This window comes from Rhipicephalus microplus, chromosome 3 (assembly GCF_043290135.1).
Source record: "Rhipicephalus microplus isolate Deutch F79 chromosome 3, USDA_Rmic, whole genome shotgun sequence".
NCBI classification, from domain to species: domain Eukaryota; kingdom Metazoa; phylum Arthropoda; class Arachnida; order Ixodida; family Ixodidae; genus Rhipicephalus; species Rhipicephalus microplus.
This window is the reverse complement of record NC_134702.1, coordinates 70,893,060-70,912,237: the sequence shown is the minus strand read 5'-3', so window position 1 is coordinate 70,912,237 and position 19,178 is coordinate 70,893,060. Positions and strand designations below refer to the sequence as shown.

The window sequence follows — 19,178 nt, the reverse complement described above, 5'->3', positions numbered from 1 at the left end:
AAGGATGTACGCAGCTTTATCGGACTATGCTCCTACTTGCAACGCTTCGTGAAAATTTTGCGCTCATAGCGAGCCTGCTTACGCAGCTCCTCAAGAAAGAAGTCCCGTTTTCATGGGGCTCCGAAGAGGCTTCTGCGTTCTCGACTCTCGTCGCTCTTCTCATTACCCCTCCGATTCTGGCACACTTCAACCCTGCTGCCCCTACGGAAATCCGTACAGATGCAAGTGGGCATGGCATTGGTGCAGTGCTGGCTCAGAAACAACATGGTCATGATTGCGTTATTGCATATGCCAGCCACCCCCTATCCGCCCCTGAACGCAACTATTCGATAACAGAGCGTGAGTGCTTGGCTCTTGTATGGGCGGTGGCGAAATTTCAACCTTATCTATACGGACGCCCATTTTCGGTAGTTACCAACCACTACGCACTCTGGTGGCTCAACTCTCTGAAAGATCCATCAGGCCGCCTTGGTCGCAGGGCTTTGCACCTGCAAGAGTTTTCCTATTAGGTGGTCTACAAATCTGGCCACCTACACAATGATGTCGATTGCCTCTCCCGCTACCCTGTCGAAGATTCTGAGGACACTGACGAGCCCACGGAGAACTCTATCTTGTCAGTGTCCGACTTCCTTAATATTGGGGAAAAACAGAAGCGTGATCCAGAGCTGCTTGACATCATCAGCCGTATGGAATCCTCCACAAATGATGCTTCTGTCCGCTACTTTGTCATTCAAAAGGGCGGGCTATACCGTCGCAATTTCCGACCAGACGGGCCCGACCTTCTCATTGTTGTGCCTAAGCATTTGCGCCGCTGTGTTCTCACCGAACTTCTCCCACGGCTGGACACCTTGGCGTATCTCACACGTACGAGCGCGTCCAGCGCCGTTTTTTCTGGCCAGGCCTTGCTCGTTCGGTACGCCAATACGTTGCCACGTGTGACCTATGCCAACGTCGTAAAACACCGTCGCTGCTACCCGCTGGCCATTTTCAACCATTTGACATAACCGCGGAACCATTTTACCGTGTTGGGTTAGACATGCTTGGTCCTTTTCCCACATCAACATACATTGGGAAACAAATGGATAGCCGTTATTACAGACTACGCTACACGCTACGCTATTACGCGAGCTCTACCGACCAGCTGTGCAACCGACGTCGCTGACGTTTTGTTACGGGACGTTATATTGATTCACGGTGCTCCGAGACAGCTTCTCACAGACCGTGGGCGTACATTTCTATCCCAAGTCATCGCCGACATTCTGCGTTCTTGTTCCACGCAACACCCACTGACAACCGCTTACCCACCCTCAAACAAACGGCCTCACGGAACAATTTAACCGCACTTTAACAAATATGCTCGCTATGCACGTGTCGCCCGACCACCGAGACTGGGACCTTGCCTTACCCTACGCAACTTTCGCGTATAATTCATCCCGTCACGACACGGCGGGCTTTTCGCCGTTCTACTTATTGTACGGAAGAGAGCCGACTTTACCACTGGACACAGTCATCTCAGCTCACACCTCGTCCACCAGCGAGTATACCTGCGACGCGATTGCGCGAGCTGATCATGCCCGTCAGCTCGCTCGCGCTCGGCTGATGGCATCGCAAACCAACCAATGCCATCGGTACGATGCGGAACATAGAGACGTACATTTCGCTCCCGGTACCCTCGTTTTACTCTGGTCTTTCATTATCGGCTGGGCTTATCCCAAAAACTTCTGTCTCATTACATGGGACCCTACCGTGTATTGCATCAAGTAACACCTGTCACCTACGAGATCAGCCCCATCTGTCCATCATCATCTACTATGCGGCCCAGTGATATCGTACACGTCTCGCGGATCAAGCCCTACAATAATGCGTCAGATAACGACCTTTAAAGCACCGGAACGGTGCCTCCGCCGCCGGGGGTCATGCTACGTGCCAGTGCATGGAGCTGAAGAAGACAAAGCAGATAGACTGGCGCGAGCTAATCTGTGTGGCTGGCGCTGCTCGCCTTACCGGCTGTAAATACATCGGTGACTACCCCTCTGAGTCAGTCTCCTTTCCGTAACAATATTTTCAAGTTTGTTGAGGAGACTGGGTATTTGATAGTCACTAGTATGTTGCTGACCATAGGTGGTCCCAGTTCTCGGTGTTCTTATGCCAGGTGTACGGAGACAGTACTCAACACACCGAGAATAATCAAACATGGGGTATGGTTTGCTATTTTTTATGTACAAAAGTAACTTGTAGTAATATATTTGGTTTGCTTGTAATAAGCAATATTTGGAAAATAACGGACGTATGCTCAAATTATGCGGGTGACCATAGTATCCTTCGATTAGTCGTAGTGCTTTTTTTCTGTAACGTGAGTAACGTTTTATAGTTCTGTGCTGTCGTTGTTCCCCAACACAAGACACAATAACTTAGCCTGGAGTAGAACAGTGTACATTATAACGCTTTTTTGGGCCAAAGGAGTAATAATGGAAATCGTCTGTACATACATCCAACGCTTCTACTTAGGTCTGCTACTAGTTTATTATGTGTTCATTCCAAGAAATGTCCTCCTGCAACCACACGCCTGAGAATTTTTGTACCGTTGTTCCAAAGGCAGGCCCTCAAAGGAGACATTTATACTTTTGTTTCATGGATTGTTCATACGCGCAAAGAACGCAGCTTTAGTTTCCTTACATTTCGTTTCATTTACATCTATTCGCCGTAGCAAAAAAACCAAAACATTCTCTTTTTTATGGAAGTTTTGAACCTACTAGGAGGCGCAGCAGGAACGTAAGCGAGCAGGAAAGGGGAGAGTGTTGCTACCTTGGAAACTTGTTTGATCAAGGGACCTTACGCTGGCTCCTACAGGGGTGCTTGTACCCTTATGGTAACTGGGAATTATTAGAAGTGGAGGCTTCGGATCCGCTTATGGATTACGTTCTTGCGATTCGCGACGCTTTTTTTTTTTTTCAGAGTGCAAAACAATGTGACAGGAACTTAAATTTATTTGAAACTTGCTTCACTTGTTATACGCAAACTTCATTGCAAAAGGTTTTTTTTTTTTTTTTGACCAAGTGACGAAAGTGAAACCCGGGCTGCTATTCTGGACACCAATTCCGTCATATTGTCAAATTTCATAATGGTGGCTGTTTTAAGCCAATCAGAGAGGTCGTAGCAGCTCACTTGACCAATTAGCATCGATCAATGGTGGAATCTGACCACGTGGCGAAATGTGACAATGTCCAGAATAGCACTAGACACCATTCTAGCACACTCTAATAGCCCCCCTGGGCAAATTCCCAAGGAGGATTAAAGATCATCAGGGTATGCATCGCTCTTCTAATGTGTTCCAGATTTGGCATCAAGATTTAATGATTTATGTTTTACAACTCTTCTAAACAAACGCGCTTGTTTTTCTCTCGGAATTACGGATTATGTATTAATAACAGCACAGTACAAATTTGTGGGAAACACTTATGGTTTCTTCTTCTGCGATGCTAAGTGCGTCTGTTACAGTGGTCTGCCCCAGCGCACCTCTGGCTAAGTAGACGCACCATCAGAGGAGCGTGACGGTGCGTCTGCTTAGCTTTGTCATTGCTTTGCAGTCGATTTAAAACGAGTTTAGACAAGACGCGCTCGTGAAAAACATGAACGCAAGGCAATATCCTGCACTGGCATGAGACACTACATCTAGGCGCAGCAGTGAGTGAACGGCGCTTCGTTTAATCAAACTGTTAAATACAACTCGCCTCACAGCAAATCTGTAGAACTAGTGGTCGTCAGTCTCTTCGAGCAACAGGGCACTGCTTCAGCCTGTTTTACCGCACCCCACTACCCGCGCTCCGCGAAGAACGAAACTGAAACTGTAAAAACAGTCTGTAGACAGTTCACGTGCTAATCCCATCCAAATCAAAACCTCAGGATACACAATTGCAGCGTCAAATTTTCCTATAGGTGTTATTGTATGAAACTTCAGGGTTAATACATTCTAGGGTGTAGTAAAAACAAGTCTCGGAGGCAATATTGTGCCACGCTTTCGATTGCGAGTGCCGAAAGACAGTTGCTATCATCATCGTGCTTTTACTTTCTTTGCCGAAAGACGATTGCCATCGTCATCGTGATTCTACTTCCGTTAGGTTTCCGTTTGACCGCGACTTGAAATGCGCCCGCTAAGGGTTTACGTAGTGTGTGTGCTTGCTAACACGTTGTTCCCCATGTTGCTCGCTTTTCCAGTCTACTAGGCTGGTAAGAAGATCAGCTGCTCCGCCTGGCAAAGCATACCGACAGAGTTTAACCAAGCTCCAACTTCCCCCAAGCCTGCCAATGTCGTCAATCAAGCAGCCGGTACGATAAGCCGTTGGTGCATTCTCTTTCATGTGTTTCTCCTCGTTTCGTAGGCTGTGTCTGAACAGTTTTAGCGTATCGGTGCTGATTCATAATGACCGGGGAAAATCATTGGCGTCTAGAAAGTGTACAGTCCAAATGCATGCATAACTTTTTCGTCCAGTGTTTTACGCGTGCATCTTTTTCTCTTTGTTTTGTCACCGAACAACTTGGAAAGTCAATCGTAGGCTTCCGAGTTTTGTGCTGTAGTCCGCTCGCTTTCCTGAAAGACCCGAGTGTGAAACCTATGCATGCCTTTCAATGTGTGTTCCCACCAACAATTATGAAAAAAATAATAAAACGTATTTTGTGAAACGCACTTTACTGTCACCATTGCACCTTTCACTCCCAAAAAGATATGTAAAAGCAACTGGAAGTGGAACAGTTCGTGATAGCGGGTGCTTCAATATCGCTAAAGCTTTAGACGGAGTGAATATCCCATGCTCAAACAAGAACGGCATAATGTATAGTTTCAGGGCATGATGCGAGCACTCATAGACGTGCAAACGTTGCAAAACGTTGTTGTCGATAATGTCTGTCGCTTATACCCATGCTGCGGAGTCTGCCATGGCTGGAGTAATAAAATTGCCCCAGCCATGTTAAAATTCATTGCTTCCTCTTACGACCTGTCGGTATAAAAGTGCTGGCATGTTTCGCTGGTCTTTTTACGAAATTGAATGCCGACACTGCAGTAAATACGCAGCAAGTAGTGATAAAAGCGATGACATCATTTCTTTTCTGTTTTTTTTTATTAGGGGGTTAAGGTGGTTAGGTCCTTACAATTGTGCTTTCTGTGCTATGTGTCCAGATCGTTCAATATTCTCGTTCAGTCGGCACTATTTCCATGCCAAATCATCAGTGCTATTTTAGTATTCCCATTAAAGATATAGCCTATCATGTTATGCTTGAACTTTATTTTCTGCAGAACACTGGTAACCACAAGCAAAAAAAAAATGAATGGTTACCAGAGGACTCAATTCCATTCGTGCTATACTAACCCCTGTATTCAGAAACGCTACATGCCCTGCCACCACCTTCATTGCAGCGCGTTTGAAACACGTTTGTGGTGCTGTGGCACTGCCTAAATACAGCACATTCAAAACACGTTTTTGCTGCATTGAAGGCGGTAACAAGTCAAGGAGTGTTTCAGAATACGGGGTTAAGGCTTAAAAAAAAGCCACTGTAGGGTGGTGGTGCCTCTATGCATGAACGAGCACAAATAATGTATGAACTAAATCCACACAACAAACCACGACATGTTACTTCTTGTGAACTTGGTGTCAATGCTCTTTGACGCACGGGGATTCAACAAGCATGGGAATGATGGTTAGTACACTGATTTATTTAATCTTCGTAACTTCTGGCTCAGTTTGTGTACGCATAGCTTGAAGGTGTCTTGTCACGAAACCAAAATCAGCAAATGTTCAGCAGTTGTGCTTTACCACCTTATCTTTTAGGCTTACCGTTTGAAATCTAGTTGCAAAGTTCAAAAGGGTTCATTCTTTTCTTCAATACAAAACCGAAACGCAGCAGTAAACGAAACTGCTAGTGCGATTCGAGGCCCGCAAGTATGAAGATAAGGCAAATTCGTGTACTGCCCATCATTCCCATGGTAGCTGAACAATCACAGCGCCAGGGTCTTCTCTAGTTAATTTTAGGAAACTCGTATGTTTGATGCCAATACCACTCGTAGTTGGTTCTCTATAGTAGGCCTTTGCCATGCCTCCTCTATTTTTTCAATTCCAGACAGATTTGCCCGATCTAGCCATTCACCATCCTCACCTCTAGCCCTTTCCTGCTCTTTCCCATTGCTTAGCCTTCGCATGTGCTTTGCAGTTGTGGGGAAGAGAACCGATCATGTAATGCCTCACAACGGAAATTCTATGCGAGTAATTTTTGTTCAGTTGGGATCAGATCTTGGGGGCAGCGTCCTGCATTCTTAGTGTTCACAATGTTGATGGTCACGCTGACTCTGTAAGAGATTGGGGGTTTTAAGATGGCGTGTTGTAGTACGTCATGCTATGTAGTCCGTGATGTCAGTGTGATGCTGCTGGTAGCACTTACTTCAAGAGCGCTGCGAGACGGCAGCTTCTATGCTTCGACCGACAAAGAAGGAGCATGAAGGAACAAATCTGACAGACGTATGATATTGGAGAGGAAAACATGTCTATCGCATCTCCATTGGAAAGCGCTCGGACGCACGTGTGGCACAAGCGCCCGTCCCACCTGTCGTGTGGAGTCACATGACGACCACTCTCTGAACTAGGGTGGACCGACGCCTCCTATTCAGCTTAGATTTGTACTGGAATTGAAAGAAATGAAGGAGTTGTTGGTCTTTATATCTTGTACCTTCATGTACAAGTCATCAATAATTTCAATCCAGTAGGGCCATTTTTATGGACTAGGCGACTCACATGAGATATCTATTATGAAGTACTCCCCCGAGTCTGCACTCGTGCCTCAGATCAAGAAGCATGAAGTAGCGCATTGTTGTCTGTAAAAAGACTGTAAAAAAGTACAAACTTACAACAATATAATACTGATGGTAAGGCTCAAGATGATTAGATAGATATGTGGGGTTTAACGTCCCAAAACCACCAAATATTGAGTAAATAGGAACATGGCTTGGCAATGGTTATTGGAGCTCACTCAAGAAATACATTTTGCACTAATAGAGCTCACTCACCAATACTTACCTAAACCGGACTCGCCTGTACTCGGTGACCGAGATATCGCTCACTCGGACTCAGACTCGTGGCCCGACTCGAGTCTTAGTGAGTAAACTCACGAGGAAGTTTGCCTACCTATGACGCCAACTAGGTGCTGTTTTTATAGTGTGTGTACAACTTCCTTTTGGTTCTGCATTGTCTTTGTTATGGCAGTTTCCTTGCACCATTCTACCGTTACTTTCCAGCCGAAATACCACATGAAGCGGGGATTGTCAAACAAGAGCAACCACAGTTCCTTCATGAACCAGTCGGATATGCGTGGTGAGTGCTCTCTCAAACCATTATAGTGAACCTGCTCTCCATTTTACATTCCCCAATCACTCTATCATTCAGACAATTCCTCGTGGGCCATCTGGAAAATAAGTGAATTTTCGGTTAACCTTAACATAATTGTGTTTTCATGCATCCTGTTTAAATGCACTTTCTCACAGTTCTCGGTCTGTGTTGTAGGTATTACAAAGTTAAACTTCCTAGTCGCTGTAACAGATATTTGCAGCCAACAGTACACAAGTTCGGAGTATATAAATGCATTCATCTATTGAACGAAACAAAATTCATGTGGATTTCACAGACAGCAACTTAGTTGAGAAAATTTGTTAAGGCGTGGGATTTTTCAATTTCAAAATGTTCTTGGGGAGTTCATTTTTTTTTTATGTGGCTTCAGGCTACAAACAAATAAATTACAATTTTTTCCCTTCCTTTAATCTAAGCTTCATTAATCTTGCGTTACCTTGCATATTCAGTTTACCTCTTCAAAGCATGCATAGATTTTTAAGTCCCCGAGACTTGCACAGCGATTACTGTTTGTAGATGTCTTGTACAAGGGCATCGTTTGTGAAAAGTGAAAATGTGCTTGTATCTTCTTTTTTTTGGGGGGGGGAGGGGGGGGGGGTCTGTGAAACAGCCTTGCTCCTCTCATGATGTTTTTTAATTGCTACACACCTTTCATTGTGACCCACGAATATGAATTATCTATGCAACACCACGGCTGTAAGTGATGCTGTAACGATGCATTATTTTTGTGACCTGAAGTGCTCAAAAAGCCACCTAAATGCAACCTAATGCAGGCTTTCACTTCGATCAAAATGTAGCCATTGCAGCTGGAAGTGAAACATAGAAGTTCGTGCTCAACACACCTGATGTTAATAATCTGTTGGTAGCTGGAATGTTAGTTTTCCAATATATGGGAAAGCCGTAAGTGTTGCACAAGCTATTGTAGTCTTCATATATTGCTTTACGCTTTCTTTGTAGAGTTTGTAGCTTGCACGTGGGATTATACTGTTTCTAACAATTTTGCAATTCTATGTGCAGCCAAGTACAGAAAGAAAGTTTTCGCTATACTTCAGAAGAATAAGGTTCTTGCCAGAACTCTTGTGGAGGCCAGGACTAAAATAAGTGACTTGGAGAGTACACGCTGCCGACAGCAAAAAATTGACAACCTTGCATTGCCTCAGGTGAGCGCTGATTTGCTCCGCTGGCTATAGAACTGATCAGTCATCTTATCCAGAGTCTTGCACATAAGATAGCCCGATCACAATGTCTTTACTAGGCCACTTCAGCAGCACAAAGAGGTCTAATTCACTCTTAGCAAAATTTGCCGAGACATATAGTGAACCGACAACATCAGGCACAATTGTCCTTCCACTGAATGTTGTGCGGGTGGCCATCTCATGTTGGCATCACTGCGTATTACAGCTAAAGCTGTTCTGAGATCACAGCGAGGGTCATGTACGACGTAGTTGTCCGCCGCCGGTGTCTGTAACCACTATCGCACGAAGTAAGAAAAAAAACCAAGTGAATAAAGAAACCAAGGACACAATGGGATTCGAACCCAGGTCTCCTGCATGCCAGCCCAGTGTTCACCGTCTGAGCCCCACCGGTGCATGTAACTCTACTGCAAACTGACCCTAGGCATGCTTTATGTCGGAAAAGGAACCGTGTTAGTATGAATAATAAAGCATTTTGGAACAGCCAAGGAACAACCAGGTGTTAAACTATGCGGATTGCGCGACAGGTTAGTCGTTGAATGCTCTAAGCCATTATTAAAGCTTCAGGCATAATTCTTCGTCATCGTCAGCCAGAGCATTAAAAGATTGCATGATATTCCATGTAGCGGGTACCACGGGTACCATGCTTCTCCAAAGGATGGCATAGCGAATGCCTCCCCACCACACAAAAATTATGACTTATGGTGTAGGGAGTACCCTGCAAGTGTGCTTGTAGCAGCTACCTAAAGAGTGCTTAAAAAAAGCTGTGAAAGGCCGCTCTTCCAGCTTTCGATGTGTCTGGGCTGTGTGTTGCGCGCAGGCCTGGCATTTTATTTGGATGATGCTTTCCACACATATTTTTAACTACTTCTGATGTTAACATTTTGAGAATCTTTCTTTCCCTTCTCTCCTCTCACCCTATTTTTTTCAGCTGTAGTTGGTGTAAAGTTGTAAGCTACTGTAAAGTGCTGCCGTGCAGTAAGTTGTTTGTGCTGAAGTGTGTATTTATCAGCACGGTGGGTGGGGGCGTGGCAAGGGAGTCGTGAGCTGCCGAAATGTTACCTCTCTAGCACTCTCTTGAGCATTTTGTCGTCCTCTTCCTGATTTTTCGCTTTTTATGGGCCCTTTACATCTTATGCAGACATGAACTGTGGTGGCACCTAATGGACGGTATCTACATTACGTAGTACTATACATCTTTTAAAGGGCCAATGAACAGGCTCCAACATTTTTTTTTCCACCCCCCATACAAGCTCGGCAATTTGTAGACTAGACCGCAGCGATCACATTTTCTGAATATTGAAACGCTGCGCCCCGCGCAGGGCCTCTATTTCGAAAAACAATTCCCGCGCATCTTTCCTACGTTTGACCGACCCCTTGCACGCGCAGTGACGCCAACTCGGCGATCGGCAACGTGACGTAGCACGCAGCTCGCCGATTGGTCTAAATCAGGTATGAAAAAACAGTAGTGAAGTCAACGTCAGTTCCTGTTCCCACCCATAGCTACGAAACTGCCCCTTGTTTCTTGGCATTGCGGGGAAAGAACCAGCCTCGCAGTTGTCGCGTGCACGTGTACACTCCTCGCTCAACTACAGCGCCTGTGCACACATACGAGCCGCCAAGAAGTACAGACTGCTTGAACAAACGCGGCAAAAGAAAATGGCGGCTATGACGTCTCCATAACTTGTATATTGACTGCAGCGGGGGGATATGAGAAAAGTAAGGGGGTCCCCATGTGGTCTCTTCTGATGGTGTTAATATCTTGAGTATTCAAACTTCAAAATTCATGTAAAATGCCTCGCGAGCTATATTCGTTGTTCATATTTTGCAGATGGTATACGCATGTTCACGGGAATCGATCCCGCAGGCGATCTCAGCCGCAAAATTTTTTTGTCAGTACCCCTTCAACATGACAAATTCAATTAAAAAATTTTTGTGTCACTGTGGCCAATATAAAAATTAAGGAATTTTGAAATCTGACACCATATTGCCATTTGAGTGCTGGAGTTGCAGGTGCAATTTGGAAACTGTATGTTTATCTTCATTTGATACTGATATAATGGTACTGAAAAAAATTGCTATAGCATTCTCAGACAAGTTTCGGTCAAAGTTGCCTTACCAAATCACCTAAGTGTCCTATTAAGTGCAGAAAATATGCTGTACTTAAGCTGTTCTTTCTTGTCGCTCACGTGGCATCCACATGTCGCAAAAGTGTACTAAAGAGTCTTTCTTAAATACAGATCAAGATGTGGCTCGAGACAAACCTGCAGTTCATGCACACAATGGCCACCAACCACTCGCGAGCAATCAAGCTCTTAGAGGACATACTGACACCCGGGCAGGACATCTCTATCACCGGCATCTCCGACATGGAAATGTCCTATTCTCAGGATCGGTGAGTGTCTTCTCACTTTATTTCTTCACGGGCTGAGCTGTTTAAGCAGTTGTTTGCATGCCTGTTCACCCTCTGCACTGCTCAGAGCCGTTTCACGACTTGACGGTTATTGTGCTGCATTTCAAGAGAAGTCATTACGGGAGCTATTCTCAATGGGTTCGATCTAATCGATTGTTTTATTTGGGCCACCGCTGATTGGCTAGAGTCAAGCGAGCACCACGCCCACGTTTCCAGCTCTTTTTCCACAACGTCATTTTGATGTAGTGAAGCTTTCGCAACACCCGCCAAAAATGACAAGAGTGAATGCACTTAACGCAGCAAACACAGCCCCGAGAGATCTGCTTTTGGCCGCACAAATCTCATAGGCCATGCATGAACTTGGATTCTATGATGATGTTAGCCCTCTAAATACGTTTAATGTGGCCGCCCGTCTAACGCACATCTGAATGCCGTTACACTTTCTCTCCATCATTCTCAAGCATCTGGAACCCTCGTATTAAAGCGCATGCTTGTCAAGTTCCCTTAAGTTTTCTGTTGCTGCACGTTTTGTCCACTTTCTTCTTTCTTTAGGGGCGTGCTGTGCAGGAAGGCTGCGTCAACGTCTTCAAAAGCGTAATGTCACAACTTGCTGCTTCGAGTAACTGAATGCTCTCCACGAAAACGTACATGTCCATTACGTGGACACGAAAACAGCCCTGTGTGGGCAAAAAAACAAAAAAGCTGTTTTTAGATATGCTAATAGTGGGAAGGGCGAAATAATAAAAGGGAGAATGATTGATCTTTTTTCATTGCTTTCTAGTCATGACACGAATGCATATTCATGAAAGTACTTACAGGTTTATTCACGTGTTAAGGAATACAAGTGTCCAGGTATGCAGTGATGGAAGTGCTGCTCCAAACTGCTCCAATAAAAAAAAAATGCTGCTCCAAACTGAAATATTTGCTAGTAGCTGCTCCAAACCTGCTCTGAAAGGATGTTGGCAAACTAAAAGGAATGAAGTTGAACCATGGGACCATCCCGTGAGCATAAGCGAAACTAAAAGCAAGCTGTGTACACGATCATCCCTATCATCCTCGTATGCTATTCAGTGGCGTAAATCCAGAAAAATCTCAAGGGGTGAAACATATCAGGCCATGGTGTCCAATTCATATTATTAATTTGGTTTGTATTTTTATTTGTATAGGAATTAATTCATGCTTTCAAATAAAATTGAAAAACGAGCACGGGATCTACCTCGAGCAATTGCAATGTTCTATTCAGTCTCTTTTTTTCACCTTTTTTCAATTTTCATAGTAAACACACCTAAAGGGTGTTTACCACAGGTATGCAGTGAAATATAGAAAGCCTTCTAAAAAGTTGATGCACTATATTTAACTGTTAACTCAATTATATCACATGCCAAAGCTAAATCTCAAGGGGTACACATGCAAGGGGTGCCCTCCACAGCCTCGACACCAGAAAAGTCCAGACTCTCTACAACCCTTCCCCCTGCCCATGATTCATGCCAACTATACTGCTTGTATACTAACTGCATACTAGCATACGGCATGTTTAATAATAAATAAAAATATTTATTGGATGTTTAATTGATGTTTTTTAACTTCGGGAGTCGTCAGGAACATGCATCTGCATCGAAAACACCAATAGCAACCCTAACCTATAGCATTTTTTTCTGCTGCAAAGCACCATTTCTTCTGCTCCAAAATTTGCTCCAAAAAGCAAAATGTTGCTTTCGTCACTGGGTATGCCCAGTGCTTGCCAAAACAAAAGAAACCCTGATCCAATGCACTTCTTCTAAATGGATTCAGTGAAGAGCTTCTTTCACCGAATGCTTCATTGAACACAACATAACATGTCTCACTTGGCTGCACGCACTCTCTTCCGATAGCAGGGTATCATGTTCACAATGTTGCTAATCATTTCTAATCGTAAGCGGCCTTCTTATGCTAACCTTTGACCACAGGGGGGAAACCTCACTGTAAAACTGGTCTGCTGTTTTGCAGTAGTCATTTTCATCATGGAAACTACTTTGGTATATTCTAAGTGAAGTTTAGTCTCAGGTTAAAAAAAAACATTGGGCCAAAAACAAAGTCGTGACGCATAGTACTTGTCACTACTTACAAGTACTTAGACTCCACATACTGCAGGCATTGTGTACTCCTAGCGGTATATATTTTTTTTATATCTATGCAAAAGCATGAGGCACCTGCTTTGCTTTTTTTTTCTACTGCTGTACTGCTTTCCAAAGAGCACTGAAAGGGAATCCTTTTTAAAGTATATCTTACGAAAGGTGCATGCTCCTAGTCTTGTTCCTTGAATCTTGCGAAATCCCGGTGTAAGTTCTCTTGCAGGACTAATGTTATGTGTGCAAGCATTTGTGTATTTGTCTTGCATGCATGTAAACCTTTAGGGAAAAAAAAAACACTGGCGGACAGTTTCCTGAAAGATATGAAATGGTGTCGGACATGAAATGGTGTAACGACTTGTTACATAGCAGGATGCTGGTAAACAAAAATTGCAGTATAAATTGCTAGCTAAATAGGAAATATGTAGCCGATTTGAGTTTTCTTTGCACATATCATTTCGTATATAACCTGTACCCTCAACGATTTGCAGAAAATTTCTTTAAAAATTATCCCCGGTTATTATTGTGAAGCTAGCCTCTTTGTATAGCTGGATAGCACTGTTGCCAAGCCACATTTTGAGGGCAGGAATTTTAACCCATTTAGATGCCACCTATAAAGAACTATCTGTAAATGTGTCGAATCGATGCAATGTTTACGTCAAGGCACCCAATAGTCTATTGCTACAATAATAATGTCACAATATGATGATTTATGTGTGTAATGGTAAGTAGTCCTAATTAAGTTTGTTTAAATATCTTCTTATCCTGAGTGCATATCTTCTTATCCTGAGCATGAATAGAATGAAATTTTAGGCTAGAGATATAGTACAAGTTAATTTTTAGTTATGTCTATTTTGTGAAAACAAAAAGAAGTACTTTCTACATGGCTTGCAGGAAAAGGCACGTCGAACTGCTCATAGAATGCGATGGGGCCTTCAGCAAAGTGATCACATGCAACAGTACACAGCGGAATGAAGTTAAATGAATGCAAATTTATTTTTCAAAAAGTGCAATTCATTCCAAGGTGATATGTCTCATTTTTTCTCGTCCCGTAGTTGATAAAAATAACAAAAACAAGTGGTGTACAAAATTGTGTTGTGAGCGGACGAGGCGGGCCGAAAGGGAGGAAAAGCTTTTAATCGTAGAAAGAAGACTGCATACAAGCAGCGCGTTCGGTGCTCTCCGTTTTTCGCCGGGAACTGCGGGTTGACACCCAAGGTTGCTTGACCCTCTTCTTGAACCCGCTATCTCTCATCTCTAGAGCTGGAGCTCACAATGTACATATGTGTGAAAGGGTTAACAGCGGAAGCTGTTCTAGCTCGGCGTATAATGTCTGTCGTCACCCCAAAACCTCTCCTGGTGTTGCCCAGGAATCAGCCCCAGCGTAGCTGGGCAATACTTGGCATATTCATGAATGCACCTAGCTAATCTTCACCTACCAACAAAGACACCACACGCAGCTGAGTTTGCCATGCCAGAGGTGGTCTGACACAGGCTGCGCATGTGCAGAGCAGAGTTTCAATGCGCCCACTGTTGCCTAGCAACGGATAACTGCAGTTTTCCTCGTGTAACCACGGATGTGCAGAACTATTAGAGGAGAGAGAGGACAGGGGGCTTGGAGACGGCATTGGAGTGGCAAGCCATGCATGTATTCCAGATTCGGCCGGGCGTACTACATCGCCACTGGTGTTGCGATTCCCATGCTGCAGCATAACAAGCTGAGCGCCAATTAGGTTCACTGTGCTAAGCTTTCTGTGACTTTGTGCAGTGCAAGCTTCCGACATTTTTTTCCTCTCAACTTTAGCTCCAAATTCATCAAACCTTTTGAGTGGTTTATGCGTGGGTACTTAAGGGTTGTACCCCTATGAGCATAGCCTTCTCGGTAAACAAAAGTCCTGTTAAAAGGAGTATATTTTTCCAGTTTCTTCTGGTTGAAGTTATTTTACGGTCTAGCACATTTTTCTATGGACAACATATGCCAGAATGGTGGTTGCTGTCGGTGAAATAGGTTTTGAAGCGGCACTTATTTTGCAATTTCTCCAAGACTAACCCTAACGGGCCCGCTATTCCCAGTTACAATGCAACTGATATTGGTATGTCTACCGTGTTGTGACCCATTAAAGTGATAAATGCCAAGTCTCTCTCTCTCTCTTTTCCCTAATCTATCTTATGTATGCTTGTGCACAAGTTTGTATATATGCTTGCATATGTGCACAAGCACAATTTAATATTTTAGCGCCATCTTCTGGCTATAGCTCTCGTGCCAATAAACTCAGATATACCTCTTGACATTGCTGGGTCTGAAGACTCTTTTCGAGACGGCCCATTTTTATTGTGTATTTGCCTAGACATTCAAAAATACTCACTGCTATTGGCGCTGGTGACTTCTGCACAGGAGGCAATCCCTGCATCCACCAGGCAGGCAGACTTACGATGACTTCAATAATGTCACTGTGATTCCTGAAGAAAATGAAAGTATGATTGACAAGTCGGAACACCCGCTAGACTCTGCCATGATCGAGGAAGATCCAGAGGTCGACCCGTGCTCGAAAGGTAGCGTTCTGCTCAGGTGCACTTTTCTTGCGATGTATCCTGTGCGCAATCTTAAACAAAATGATCTACTACAAACATGAAGCTTCTCAAACACTGAGGTGCGATCTGCACACCAAGTATTGCTCACAGTCTTTGTGCATTTAAACCGAGCACATCAGAATAACCCGAGCGGTTATACCTAACCGGTAAGAAAAATCTTCTGTTGTCCAACTGGCACTTGAAAAAATTTGCATTGTTACCGCATGCTGGTGTGGAACTTCAAGGCAACATCAGGGCCAGCCTTTCATTCTCACAGCTTTTCCGATTTGTACTGCCACTTCTCTCGGCAATAGGGGAGTTTTGGGCATTGAAGAATAGACCTCGTGCAAAACCAGCAGCCGTCTAGCGACCAGCCAGCCTGTACAGTTCTGCCACTGTAAAAGCTAAGCACGTTCTGCACAAGAATATGCAGAGTGGACTATCAATGTGCAGTGGCTGTTAAGAACGACAGTTCCAACATATCTTCTCATGCCGTGTCGCTTAGATTGAAGGAATTGAGGCGCTTAAGTTTAACAACCGAGCCCTAAAAAACAACAGCTTGTGCACTAGCACTGTCTCTAAACAATTAAAAAAAATGCAATTCTGCAGTCTGTATTCGTCTAAAATATGCCTCCTAACTTTTCCAGTAAGACAAAATTCTAATAAACGTTAAGATTTCTCGGTGGTTGTTAATTCCTGTATAGGATATTTGCAAGCCTTAACCGTACGAGTGTCAAAAAATTTCACAAGCGGTCATATTGCACTTTTGGAATGTACGAGATGTGTAAGGTCTGGAAAAACTTGTAAAAATAAGTGAGGAACTGTTTTTTGGTGTCGGCAATCACAGAACATTAAGACGCTCAATAGTATTGCAAAGCATGGTATTTTTTGTAACACTGGTTGATGCGCAGTGCCTTATCCTCATCTGCACACATCTCGCATCTCCGTTCTCTTCCTGGAGTCACGACTTGAGCTGGCAAACAATCTTCTCTGCGTGTCGCTGCCACGAACCAAGCTGGTAAACTCGTTTATATAAGAGAATACTTCATGAGCGTCAGTGATTAACAAGCTAAGAGCAGCACCAATGAAGATGGAAGTCAATTTCCGCCGCCGCTGCATGGGAGTGCTGATAAAGTTAAAAATCAAGTTTCACGTGCCTTCATTGTGATCGCGCAGTAAAATTGAAAACCACAATAGAGCGTTGTCCATTGGCTTTGCAGCAAGCCGTGCGACATGTGGACGCTCGAGATCGGTTCGGTTTATCTTTGTACTGAGGTAACACAATCGTTTGCAAAGTTTCTCGCAAGTCCTAAGCTCATCTGAGTAAGCACGCATCGTCATTGCAGTATAAAATTTCAAGCAGATGGGCGAAAGCATACACTTACGACAGAGACACTGCGAGACTGAAAACCACTGTCGTACGTGTATAGCACAAACACTCAAACGGTTAAATGCTCTAACAGGTGCAACTTTCAGAACTGAAATATCTATTTGTGATGAAGGGTTGTATTTTGCAACCTCTTGGTGGTTTTTTTTTTTTTTTTTATGCATGACTTAGATAAAAGCTTTGCCAACTTGGCGAGTCATCAGACTTGGCAGATTTTTTGTTGAAGTTCAGACTTGTTACGGGCCAAACTAATTCATGACACTTCAAAACCATGTGCAGTCACCGTTCGAAGAAAAACCCGCAGCACGAGATCGGCAGCGGGCAGGCGCAGCAGCCTCCTGGCCACCACGCCTGTAGCTCCCGACGTTGACGGGGATTCAGATTCGGCAGTGCCAACATTTAAAGGTGGGCTGCCGGTCTTTGTTGCTGGCTCCTCTCTAGGGGGTAATAGGTACTCCATCCGTATTCCCCGGTTCCTTTGTTTCCAAGCAGCCTCTTCGAGCTATCAAGGGCTACTAGACCTTTCTTTTGTTGTTATCTATCATGGTGGCTTAAAAAGCCCCTAAACCAGCTTCAATAGTTATTTTAACATTCCAAGAATATGGGCATATAGAGTTTGGAATTCTTTCACAATCAGCAGTGCCGAATTGATCAGGGAACGAGCTGCAGGTTCCCCACAAATTCAAAAAAATCGATGCCTTCTCTTCGTGCCAGGTGTCGAGAAAAGCCTACAAATGAAGCACAGCAAAGAAAAAAGGGAAAAAAGCAATGACCTCTTTTGCATCATCTAATATGTGTAACTGGGTAATTAACAGCGTTTTTTGAAAAATTCTCACAACTACACATTTGTGGTAGACTTTGCACATTTGTGACACCACAACGAAATTTCGACCTTTGCGTGGTTTAAGAGCTCTTTGACAGCTTTGCAGCTAAGTATGAAGACTTGTTCAATCGGTGATTGCTGCCAAAGGTCGATGCTGTACCTTATTTTCTTGCATTGCAACCTGTTTTCGTGCCGTTTCCCCAGCATTTACGAACAAACCTGCCCAAATGTACCCACTTTTTTGCAAGTGTGCTATGTACAAAGATGCTTTGGATCCATTTGGACTGTACTAGCACAGTTGTGTTGCAATCGTGATTGGCAACTTTTGACTGTTGAATACAAGTTTTTTTTTTTTTCTTTTGACTTTCTGTTCACTTCATAACTTTTCTTTTTCTTTTGTCTTCGATTGCCCCCTCGGACAGTGGTCGACGAGCAAGCATCGATCCTTTTGCGAGAGGTCACAGGCCAGGAGAAGACTGTGGTGTGTGCAGAGTCTGTAGTTCTGCCACCTCCAGACAAGGTCCAAGGGCCCAGGTATGTTGCACCTTGCAGTGAAACCTAAGTGCAATCAAAACAATCTTAAACTTTAAAAAAAAATAATCATTTTAGTGTTCTTATTTTGGGAAAAACATTTCTGAACAAATTTTTGCATGTAAAATGCTGAAATCTCTTCTGGTTAATACATATGCTGGTGGTATCTTTCTGAACCAAAATAATAAATATAGGCCAGTTGGTTGCACATCTTCATATAAAAAAAAAAACAATGTTAAGATAAATGAACAATGTATTCGCACTATCTATCAAGTTCTGCCTTGTGTATACACTTTATAAACCAGAAAAGACCCTCTGAAAGAACCAATGATGATGCCTTCTTCAAGGGGCCCTTCAGCAGATTAAGTAATCATTAAATGACAATACTTTCAGACCTTACTGCCTTGCAAATTTCTTGCTGCATAGAGTATATGAGATATAAGTGAAGTTGCAGCCATGCAAACACTGACACAAGAGAAAAAGTGGAGGCGTTTGTGGTGTCTTGACTCAGCTTCATTATAAGTTGTAGAGATTTTTTGCACGCTGAGCGCTTTTTTTTCTGCTTGTGTCCCATCACGCGAACTGGAAGCTAAACAGAATGGAATTGCAAGGAACAGAAACTTACTGCAGTGTTTGTCATAGAATTGAGGGTCTCAAACCATAAAAAAATTATCCCCCAAATCTGAGCAAATAGTAGAAATTTGATTTAAATTTGTTGAAAGAATTAAGTCTTTGTTCTGTATCGACACGATAGGCATTCTGCT

At 43.6% G+C, this 19,178-nt stretch overlaps 1 protein-coding gene across 1 annotated transcript in view; it reads left to right on the top strand.

The window, feature by feature from the left end:
• The first annotated feature begins 4,103 nt into the window (after window positions 1–4,103).
• LOC119173575 (uncharacterized) overlaps window positions 4,104–19,178 on the top strand; it is a 40,429-nt gene continuing 25,354 nt past the window's right edge. Inside the window, exons 1-7 of the mRNA XM_037424385.2 lie at window positions 4,104–4,326; window positions 7,280–7,355; window positions 8,406–8,548; window positions 10,822–10,976; window positions 15,498–15,655; window positions 17,340–17,465; window positions 18,306–18,417. Of these exons, the coding sequence (XP_037280282.2) occupies window positions 4,306–4,326; window positions 7,280–7,355; window positions 8,406–8,548; window positions 10,822–10,976; window positions 15,498–15,655; window positions 17,340–17,465; window positions 18,306–18,417 (791 nt within the window). The 5' untranslated portion in view covers window positions 4,104–4,305. The remainder of the gene's footprint in view (window positions 4,327–7,279; window positions 7,356–8,405; window positions 8,549–10,821; window positions 10,977–15,497; window positions 15,656–17,339; window positions 17,466–18,305; window positions 18,418–19,178) is intronic.